The sequence below is a fragment of the Syngnathoides biaculeatus genome, chromosome 18, assembly GCF_019802595.1.
Source record: "Syngnathoides biaculeatus isolate LvHL_M chromosome 18, ASM1980259v1, whole genome shotgun sequence".
NCBI lineage: Eukaryota > Metazoa > Chordata > Actinopteri > Syngnathiformes > Syngnathidae > Syngnathoides > Syngnathoides biaculeatus.
Window position 1 is genome coordinate 2,786,615 of NC_084657.1, and position 11,913 is coordinate 2,798,527.

Genomic DNA, 11,913 nt, shown 5'->3' on the forward strand with positions numbered 1-11,913 from the left:
CTTTTTGGAGAGGGAGAGAGGAGTGGGGGGGGGGGGGGGAGAATCGTAAATCACAAAGTTGGCCCGAAAAATGTCCACCTCCTATTTTGAGTGATTGTAGAATGTAAACTATCCTCAAGAGGGCGCCATCTGCCATTTTCCAATTTCAAGTGTTGTACTATTTGTGGACGCTGAAATGAACTTGAATGACTGTTATAATTGTGAAATTAATTGTTTGCATACATTACTGTATTCATTTTGTACTCGGAGGACGAGAATGAGTCTTTTGTACGCCTTCTTGCATGCACAGAAGTGGAAAGAATACACTTTAAGCCATAAAAAAATAGAACAGAACGAGTCTTTGTAGCTGAGGTATCAAAAAATTGATTCTTCACATACACATTACTTCTGAAAATATACAAAAGTTTAATGTAATAATTTAATAGTTTGGCAAAAACCTCACACATCATACAGACAGATCTTTGCTGTGGATTTCTTGCAGATACTGTGTATTGCACATGAATTACACTGATCTTTTTAAATTCACAACAGCAAATCCAGAGGGCGTTCATCTCTAAATGACAATCGTGTATGAATAACCAAGTTTACAATATGACAATCTCAAACCCAAATATTGTGATTGATACCTTACAGTCCATACAATTTTTTTTTTCCAAAGAATAAGTGGCACCCCCCAATTACAATATAAATAAGGCATTATGCAATACTATGCCTTGCTTTTTTTTTAATTAGCACCCACTCCATGTTTCCCAAGAGATGTACGATGCCTATAACCAAATTTGAGAACAAGTATGCAGAAATGTACATTTCCTCTCTTGAACGCAGTCTTAAACTTTCCAAAGCCCTTAAAGATACAGTATAAGCCACTTGGTTACTTTTCACTGCAGAACACACCTCTTCAAACCCGAATACCAACAATAAATGACAATCATCATCTCATATCATTTTTTTTTTCCTGTGACAAAACCTGTAGAAAAGAATTTGTGAGCGAATGTGCAATGGAAATATTCAAGAGACAAGCCTAACACTGGGTTGCTTTCTTCTGCGATGGATGCAATTAATACTTTATGGCAATCTAAAATCACGTGCAGAAATGTATTGCATTTTCAACAAAAAGGAACTCCATGGAGAAGTATCGGCTTTCCCCGAAAAGACATACTCTTGATGCATTTGTGAGGAAAATGTATATCTTTGGTAAACCCATTAGTCTGTGGGTTTGTGTATCCTATTACTATAGTGGTACACTTTATTTGCATTGGTTGTGCTTTTGTTACATAATGTAATTTTAAAGAGGTTTGTGAGAATTAACCATTCTTAAATCCTTACCTTCCTCTCGGCCCTTGAAAGACATTTGCATGCCTTCATTAAGAAAAAGTAAATACACACACACACAAATGGCACTGGTGTTGTTAAGGCATTCTCTAGTAGGTCATGTTCAATGTTGATCCAAGTCGCAGTGCCATTTTGTCAAACCTGTCAATCCCTGAGGATAGTCTATGCCTATTATTGGGGGGGAGATACGAAGCAAATGTGCTCAAAGGGAAGAGAAGGGGGCGGATTAGACTGGGATTGTATGGAGGGAGATCTGAAGGGTGGTGGGTCAAAAGGTACACAGTTCTCAAAGTTTAAAGGTTCCCCTTCATTCTTTCACTCAATATACAGGACATCACTCTCCTTCAAACCAAAACGAGTCTTGTACTTGTCAAACAGGCACTGAAGGGACTTGACATACATTGCGTGATAAAGATCCACCATCTCATCAGAGGGGTCCTCTATTTTGGGCACTGTGATTGGCTCCCCAACTGCAATAAAGTGAAGCATAGTATTTGTGTCCATCAGTGAGGCATTTACAGTATTTAAAGGTCAAGTGTCATCCCTATAAACATTCTAGAATAGATATTGTAATGAAAAATACATATAACATTATTCACTTCAACGTCTATACGAAAAACTAAATATGAGCAAAGAGCGCGTCATCCATGCGCAAAGTTGCGGAAGTGTCATTCGACATCCAAGTGGTCGCGATATTGGGTGCATCTCCTGTCCGTGACATCACACTGGACATTGACCATTGAAAACACGCTGTGGACCCTACTATGGGAGACGAACATCCTCCTTCTGACACGGAAGCTCTATTCGAAGAAGAGAACATCACACAACCGAGTGAAGTTACCGGGGCAATATTACCCTATTGTTTTGAGCGATCACGGCCAAACTGCCTCCCCATCCGATCCACTTCCGCGGCGGAGATGAGCCATCGTGGCCCTGTGCCGCGACGAGCCAACCCGGCCGACAAGGCCAGCTGTCAGACGCCCACATCGACACATTTAGCGCCCCTGTCATACGTACGGAGATCTTTTGTTATGTTATGAGAGACGGATTACGTGGTCCGCCCCAAACTATAATTTTTTTTTTTTTTTTTTAGTAGCTGGATACACACCTACCTGTCGTATGGGACCCACGAAGCTCTCGTCCTTTGCACCTGTGCAATCCATTTTTCACGACGAACCGGGTCTCTTGGAAACTTATGAAGGGTAATTCCATTCTCTCGAGTGTTCAAGCAATGTCCAGCAATGCAATGAGCCGGCATTTTGGCTAACAAGAAGGAACAAGGAGCTACCTTCCAGCAGGAACTAACTAAACTAATGGAAACAAAGGAGTCCAGGAGGGGGCGCCACTGTCCTTTACGTCACTTCCTGCTTCTTCTCGACAACAAATTCCTGAGAGGATTTTCATGGCGGGAGTTACAAAAAGCTGTATACGTCAAAATCATGTTTTGTGGTGAAAAAAACACATGGGTCCATATTGGCTGTGGGATTTTCATTAATAATATACCAAAAATCATCCGTTTGACAACACTTGAGCTTTAAGTACAGTACATCTGAGGACTAGTGCATATAGTCCATTGCCTGTAGACATCTTGAGACGGAAACGTACACTACTTTCAATGTCACAATTATCAGCCGAAAATAAAAGAAATTCAGAACCACCAGGATTCTTCCTTAAGCTGCCCGCCCATCTAAACTGAGCGATAGACGGAGAAGGGCCTTGGTAAGTGAGAAGACCAAGAACCCGATGATCACTCTGACAGACCTCCAGCATTTTTCTGTGGTAAGAAAAGAATGTTCTTGAAGGACCACCATCTCTACAGCTAGCCCTGTATGGTAGAATGGGCAGACAGAAAACAAATCCCTCGAGAGGATTTTGATGGCGGGAGTTACAAGAAGTCATATATGTCAAAATCATGTTTTGTTGTGGAAAAAAATGGACAGGTCCATACCGGCTGTTTTTTTTCATTAATAACATACTAGAAATCATCCATTTCATGACACTTGACCTTTAAATTTGAATAAATAAGGCTGACGTGCACTTACCGATAGTTGTGATCGGTTTGCCATATGGCACGATGCCCCAGGAGTTGCCAAAGAAGAGGCCGCACCCATGGAAAAGGCACGGAGCGAAGCCGAGCAACTTCTGTAACTTCTTCTGGATAGCTCTCCAGTAAGTGCCCTCCTCGAGGATCACCTGCTTGTAGGCGTCATTCTCCCCAAAGGAATACACTGGAACCAAGTCAGACCTGAGGGCGCAAAGAGAAAGACAATTTCATGTAATGCACAAATAGCTGGGGTTTTATACATTTTACATTATTCCCCGCTGCATAAATTAGAGGAGTATTTTCAGTTCATTTGAATGAGTGAACATCTGTTCGGCAAGAATAAGTACATCGAGACAGAAGTTGTTGTTATGGCTGCCAGCAGGAAACGTGCTAACCGGCATGCTTTAGATGTAATCCCGCATGAAAAGTGTTCCCGTTGGAAGTTGTGAAAGCACAGGCGGGTTTGTTTTCTTTGCCAAAAGATTAAGTCTGAGAGTTTCGAATGATTAAGTAGAACCATTTTTTCTGTATTTGTATGCAATGATAGATAACGTATTTCTTATAAAGTGATACAAGATTGACTCATCAATGCCATTTCAAACCAATTCTCGTCATGCAACCTCACAAGACATTTTATCGTACCATTGGACATTTTGCATAATCTTCTGAACAGAAATCCAGTGTTCAATTGAGTTGAATAACAATAATCACAGTCTGGAAGACATCGTTTGTCATTAAAGACAAGAATTCAGGGTAATGCACATGGTCACCCTTTCAGCTTGAACATTTACTGAGCTGTTACGTAGTAATGTCTGCATAACTGCATTTGTTTTCCAACGAGCTGTAATCTGCTTTAAAAAGGTGAAACCATTGATAATCCTCACTGATATTTGACATAATCAGGGTTGTTTTGGTTCTCTTGGGGCTATTACCGATAAAATGTGTGACTGCTGACTCTGTCTGTCCTCTGTTAAAGGGCACAACTTGATTTAGTAACACTCCCCGTGATGTACTTTGAACTCGAAAAACTTTGGTTTGACCCTTTCCTGCAAATAACATTTGGACGTGAAAGCAGATTGGGATAACCCGTGCCTGTGTGTGAAGCCCAGCTCACCCTTTCTGGAGTGCCATTCTCACAAAGCCTTTACGGTTCTTGAGGATGACGGAATTCATGCCTGGTGCACAGTGCAACGACTCCGCTGCGCCTCCCACGACAATAATCACAGCGTTTCCTGTACCGTTGCATGACAGCAGGTAGTCAATGGAGTTCCTATTCACAGGACAGATACCTGAAATGAAATATTTCACAGGGGTGGGGGGGGGGTGGTTGGATTACCCAAACTTGCAGTGTTCTCTGTAAGAATCAGAATGTTACAATACTTGTGCTGTGTTCAGATTCTTCAGTATAAAGAAAGAAACTAGCTCGTATATGGTAAATATATACTATATATATTCCATAGTAATTCAGATATCTTAATTTCCTGACTATAAGCCGCGACTTTTGTCACACGCTTTCAACCGTGCGGTTTATGTAATGATGTGGGTAATTTATGCTTTTTTTTTTTTGTAACGGCCGCCGGGGGCACTCGAGCGGAAAAGGTAAGCGTGAGACAGGTGGAACATATGTGTTGAGGAAGTAACTTTGCACATAAACAAAAGTAGCATGAACAGACCATCATCATGGAAAATGCAAAAAGAAATGCATATGACGCAGCTTTCAAGTTAAAAGCAAATCGAGCTGGCCGATAAAGAAGGAAACAGAGCTGCTGCACGTAAACTTGGCAGAAATGAATCGATGGTGAGATGCTGGAAACGGCAGCGGGAAGAACTGGAGTACTGTAAATTGATGAAAAAAAACCTGGCAGGGGGTAATAAAACCAGGTGGCCTGAACCGTGTTGCTGCCACGCACTCTGACTTTTACCGGTATGTTTTTTGACCCAGCCCCGTTAGTGCTGTGTTACTACCATATTGCTGCTGTGTTACTGCTGCATCACAGGCAATGTTTGGAAAGAAAAGCTAAGGTATATAATTAAAACTTTGAAAACTCTTTGTGTACCGTCTTTCTTTGTAAATACCTCATGTTTCAATGTGGGCACGTGCGGCTTATGCATGTACAAAATGTTTTTTTCCCTTTAAAAATGTTCTGGATGCGGCTTATAATCAGGTGCTTTTACTTTTGAAGTTGCTCTATATCTCGTTTCCTAAAATGGATGCAGCACATCCCTGAGAAGAAAATATTTCAGATTTTTTTTTATACTGTACGAATTTTTAACTGTAAACATTGCATTTATTAATTTCTTTTTGTTAGAATCCTTCCAACCATACATCCACTTTTCATACCATTTGTCCTTATGAACGTATGTGCGGGGCAGCTGGAGCGTAAAGAATATTTCATTTATTAGAGTAATACCAATAGATGTTTTGCATTTTTGTATGGAAGATTTTATTTACTGGTGCATTTAACGAGCAGTTGTCATTAAATCTGTTTATTTCAAACCAAATGATGTGAAGTTTGGCATTTATCATTTGAACAAATCCATGTCCTTAAAAATCAAGGTACATGCCAAACCATAAATTTGGGTGTACCGATGGTGTCATGTTATTATCCAAGCTGCTTATCCTCACAAGGGTTGCAGGAAAGCTGGAGCCTATCCCAGCTAGCTTCGGGCGAAAGGCAGTCTATACCCTGAACTGGTCGCCAGTGAGTCACAGGGCAGATATTGACACCATCACTGAGCGCGAATCGATCCCACGCTGCCTGCAACAAAGACAGGCGTGTGTACCACTACACCATCAGTGACACCCTACCGTAAGTGTACAACTAAAATACTAACCGTTTAAAGTGTAAACATCTCATCCGTAGCATGTTTACATTTCTACATACTTATAGGCCCTGGCTCAACATTGGAACACACTTACCTAAAATAACCTTAAAGTTATCATACATTGACTAGACCTCAGTCTGGAGCAAGTAAACAGAAGGTATATCAGCTGCGCAAAAGGGCAAAGGTCCCTCAACTCAGAGATAATTATCAGCATCATCACCGATTTTAAGACCTCTTCATAAGACTGCGGTTAGTCAGATCTGCTCACCTCCAGACATCAGGTAGTCTCGTAGGACAGGCATTCGGAAGTTTCCCGCCAAGGTTGCCAAGGAGGGCTTGATGCCGGGGAATTTCTTAGAGAAGCCCGTGGCCTCTGTCCCAAAGTTGCAGAAAGCCCCGAAGCAGAAGATGCCATGAGGATGGTAGCCAAAGATATAGTTCCGGTTGGGTAGCAGGTCATGGGTTTTAATTAGCTGGTGAATGACGGGACAAGAACCGGTGAGGCAGATTTCAGTGAGGAGCACATTGCCAGAAGAGGAATATGTAAGAAGTGCGATGTTGTGATTCCAAAACTATAAATGATTACAAACTCATGCTGTTTTGTTGGTGTAGTTTCTGAAATTTTTTAATTAAAGGGTGACATCTAAATTAAAAACTTTGATTGAAAAGGGGAAAAAATAAATTTTAATCACTACTAGAACACAACTATTTTGGTTTGTGTGTGAATACCCAAAAATGTTTTTTGTCGTCATAGAAAATCACTCTACAGAACGTCAGAAACGATTAAAAAATTTTGTTTACATTAACATCCAGTTCTCACACATAATTCAAAAAGTGTAAAAATCCATTGTCATCAATTTTCTTTTTTCCCCTCACAGTGAAGACAGGAAAAACAGTGATATGCAAGTAAAATTCCAATGAAAATAAAATTATTTTTGAGAAATCAGTGTCACAATTTTAGTGTGTGTTGGGCTAAACAAATTCCATGATAAATAAATATTATGATAAATAAAGTTCTTGTAGACGGTTTTTGTCTGTGGATTATTCAACATAACATTTTGGGGGGGGAGATTCTTCACTGCCAGTCCTGAAGTACAGCCTGAATAAATCTTAAAGTTGATCCGTTTCTATGTCTGTTTATTGCAATATCTATGTGAAACCAGTCTGTGGTGTAAAAAAAAAAAAAAAAAAAAAAAAAAACTTTGGTACTGAGCTGAAATATCAATGATGTCATTGATTAATCGACTTTGCTTCAACTTCCATTACATAAGAGACGACTGTAAAAAAAATCTTGTGGTTCAGCCTCTCTGTTTTAAACAAAAAATAAGACAAATGTGAAAAAAATTTGGGAAACCCTGTATTTGTAGTAAATGGTGTTTTGAATTTAAATGTAGAGCAGATTTAGATGCATCATGTGTTTTAGGAACTAAGAAACTAGGACATCCTTATCAACGGATCATTTCTCAATTGCTGTCATAAAATAATGACCCAGTATACCCATTCAGGCTGCCATGAAAAAGACAGTCAATTCAGCTTAATAGTTATTTACATTGATTTTTTTCACCTAGTATATATTTAAATTTTACATGATAAGGTGGAGAAACTGAACAAGACGATGTTGATCGTGCCGCGGTCTGTAAAGCAGATTTCAGATCTGCCTCTATGTGTACACAATACTCTGTCAGGAGCTGACCAAACAACAGTTGCACAACCGCATTAGCAAATGAGATCACGTTGAAGATGCCCTTAGTATCGCAAGACTCCACCTGGTTGTCATGGCGACTCCAGTGAACAGAGCAGAAAATGATTCTTTGGTTTCTCCAAATACAGCAATATTAGAGGAGACTTGCAAGACTTGCTAAGGTCTTCATTTAATTGTTTTCATAGCGGTCATACTCCTGACTTCCTTTTAATGCAGCTTTGGACTTTGTTGTTTGTTCAATTTACCTCCAGGTCATGTAACTAACAACCAGTTGTTTAAAATTTACAAATGGATCACCCTGCAGAAATATTCTGGTACTTCTAAGTCACAGTGTTTGGGCCAGAGTACAGGAAGCAATTTGACACTATGTCAAGTGATTAACTTTCAAAGGGAGACCTCAGCAAAGATTGCAAGACCTTTGGTTTGTTCTTTTGCAGTGCTGATGTTTCTTAAGATGTCAACAAGCATCTGGGCAACACGAAAAAAAAAATGTCATCGCAAGGTCCACAGGGCAGAGACCTACAAACTACACATCAATGTGTTGGACAAAGTTCAACCTCGAACTGCATGTTTTCAAATCCCTCCCATTGGTTTCGTCAACACACTGTCGATACTACACTCTGGACAACACATGGATCTCACAATGTATTTGAAACCCATAGAAAAATTACAGTATTTATTGGCCTGGGGTGTACTCTGATTAAAGGTTGCAAGGAAGGGAGTCAGGTGTGGAGACCCCTAACGGGACAAGCCAAAAGGAAAAGAAGAAGAGATGATATTTGGGTAAAAGCAAAAAGAAAAAAAAAAAAAAAAAAGACCTTTAAGCCTATCAGGCAGGACAAAATTATATTAAACTCTTAAGTTACTCAGCTTATCTATTAAGTCATACCTGAGCATAGTCAGATATTGACAACAACTTTCTAAGCAGCAGGAGTTGTCGTCATTGGTCAAAATTAAGTTGGTTACTTGGGCAACTGCATGAACTTCAGTGACTGATCAAGAGTGAGTTTTTTTTTTTTTTCTTCTTTCTAATGAACAACAAATTGTCAAGATTGCTTACCCTTATTGGGAAATAGTCTCGAAAGTACGTCCACACCGTCCAACTTCTGACCCATGAAGATCTTCTACCGCCTGGTCAGGAAAAGCATGTATTAGAACTGATGTGAAAATAACTCACTCACATGGTTAATATTTGGGATGCACACTGCAACGTAAAACAGATCACACATATTCAAGGCAAGACATCAAAATAAAAGGGTCATCCAAAAAGGACTGCATTTCTTGAGCTCCGGGTCCTGGGTTCTGTTCTTTAGTCAAGGGCACGAGAACAGTCGTCAGCAAGCAGACTAACATCTTTCTAGGTCTTGGCAATATGGGCTACAATGCACATCATAGTATCAATTGAATCCCTTCTTGGTAACTGCGTAACTCCCCATTTGAACTTAATTATAAAAAATACATAATTGAAGTTTTTTTGAATGCGTTTTAAGCCTTTATCGAAGCTCAATTGATACACTTAAATCTAATTTTTAGAAAATCTATTCTGCAGATCCCAAAACGCAAACTTAAAAAGGACATATGCTGCAAACAAGGTGCATCGGGAAGTCGAATCTCAGATTCAGGAGGAGCAATGTGGTTTTTCTCCTGGCTTTGGAATAGAGGACCAGCTCTCCACTCTCAGCAGGGTCCCGAGGGTGCATGGGAGTTCGCCAACCAGTCTACATGTGTTTTGTAGACTTGAAGAAGGGATTTCACGTGTCCCTTGGGGAGTCCTGTGGGGGTCCTTTGGGAGTACAGGGGTACCGAATCCCCTGATATGCTCTGTTTGGTCCCTGTACGACCGGTGTCAGAGTTTGGTCCGCATTGCTGGCAGTAAGTCGGACACAGTGCGAAGCGGCTGGGATGAGAATCAGCACCTCCAAATCTGAGACCGTAGTACTCAGTTGGAAAAGACTGACATGCCCGCTCCATGTTAGGGATGAGAGCCTGCTCAAAGTGGACCAGTTCAAATATCTTAGTCTCTTGCTGTTGAGTGACAGAGAATGGAGAGGAAGATTGACCGGCAGATCGGTGCAGCATCTGCAGTGATGCGAGCTTTGTATCAGTTTGTTGTAGTATAAAAAAGGACTTGAGTCAAAAGGCGAAGTTCTCAATTTATCAGTTGATCTACATTCCTACCCTCACCTATGGTCAGGTGTGGGTCATGACTGAACGTACAAGATCCCAAATACAAGCGGCTGAAATGAGTTTCCTCCGCGAGGTGTCTGGACTCTCCCTTAGCGATAGGGTGACGAGCTTGGTAATCTGGGAGGAGCTAAGGGGCGAGCCGCTGTTCTTCCACATTGAGAGGAGCCGGATGAGGTGGCAGGGGTATCTGATTCGGATGCCACCCTACAACTATTGTGGTTTTCAATATGGGAACTAATCATTGGATCAGTACAGTCACATCACGTTTGCTAAAAAATAAAAACAGTGTCCGTCACTGTTTAAATACCTTGTTTTGGCGTGTTCCAGTCAAGAATGAGCCAGGAGGTGTAAAGGGCAGCGATAAGCCAACAATCAGTGCAGAACATATAGATTAGCAGCACTGTGCAGACTGCCCCTGAAAGAGGAGGGGTGGAACTGTCAAAAAAAAAAACAAGAGTGGGAACTCACAAGTAGACAATTAGATCAGTCTAAAGAGGACAGAATCCCCAAAAGGCCCCAGCATGTGTGGACGTACAAGAAGGCAGCTTAGTGAGCCGACTTTTCAGAGTACAAGCTAATTCTTTGGGTTTTTGTTGGCTTTCTTACTGCTTATTTGAAATGCACAATTACCTATTCACATACACATACCTAAAGCTAAGAAGGTGATGACCCACTGCAGTACAGAGATGACCTGGAGATGTTTCTCCATCTTGGACCCACACACCCAGAAAGCCAAGGGTAGGTCCTGCAGGGAGGAGAGGATGCTGGAGCCAGTGCCTGGAACCAAATCCCAAAAAGAAAGTAAAATCTAAATCTGGTAAGATCTTGGTGGTCATATCATGTTATATATTAGTGTACTCGGTCAGCAAATGCCTCCAAAAATTAATTCCATCCAGCCTTTGCAGTCACAAGTCAATTACAGTGAAGCCACGGCGCAACATGCGAGAGGGCTACATGCAATGGGACAAAAACTAGCTACTCATCGTAAGATCAATATCTTTGAGTCAAGTCTGTGTGCAATTCAAAAAGAACACCTCTCTTGAAAGTCTCACTGTAACTAATCCAATCAGTCCACACTGAAAATAACCCAGCACCAGGGCACTGGTGGTAAGCGGCCATTGCCGCTTCAATCACTTTCAGCGACATGATTTGCGGTCTCGCTTATGCAGATCAAACTGGTCAGCAGACAGAAAAGTACAAAAACAAGGCGTGCCCTCAAACATAAAGCAAGGAAAACGATAAAAGTTCAAATCACTGCCCTCCTTTAATCTCATTCTCAATTTCCACATTCACTTGGGGACAGATGTTGACATTTCTATACAATTTTTGTTATAGTCTTTAAAATCAATTGGAATACTTTAATGTTTTATCCAGGACTGCATATGCAAGGACCTGCCAGCAAAAATAGTCAGAAATAATGACAATAATGAAAATTGTGAGAAAGGAAGTGAGTACCGTAGTTTAGTTCTATTGAATTTACGGGATATTCGTGATGCCTGCAAGGAATGGCAACCAATGTGTTTTGAGCTTCTGCAGCCTGTCCTCAATTGTGCTTACCTTTGAGCACGCCCGAGTATGCGGCAAGGATGGTCTTCATGGTTCTTGGCTGTCGGCGGTAACGGAAGAGGGGAGAGAAAAAAATAAATAAAAAAATAAAAATGATGGACTGTGTCTACGCGCTACGGTGCTCCAAGGTCCAAGCTCACAACTCCCCCGTCATGGCTAATTTCAACTGCAAAGAGCTGAGCCGGCCTGTCGGCATTTAATCACGGTGGGGAGGAGCCACGCGTGGGGGTGTTTCCTGAGTGAATTTGACTGCGTC

At 41.1% G+C, this 11,913-nt stretch overlaps 1 protein-coding gene across 1 annotated transcript; it reads right to left on the minus strand.

Annotated features, from left to right (window-relative positions):
- Positions 1–456: 456 nt before the first annotated feature.
- On the minus strand, positions 457–11,823 carry dgat2 (diacylglycerol O-acyltransferase 2). Its single transcript, XM_061803219.1, has 8 exons — positions 11,649–11,823; positions 10,740–10,868; positions 10,399–10,506; positions 8,965–9,035; positions 6,471–6,675; positions 4,491–4,665; positions 3,375–3,577; positions 457–1,802 (listed from the first exon to the last, which is right to left on the minus strand). Exons 1-8 carry the CDS (start codon positions 11,686–11,688, stop codon positions 1,648–1,650), a joined length of 1,086 nt encoding a protein of 361 aa, XP_061659203.1. The 5' UTR covers positions 11,689–11,823; the 3' UTR covers positions 457–1,647.
- Between the last annotated feature and the right edge of the window lie 90 nt (positions 11,824–11,913).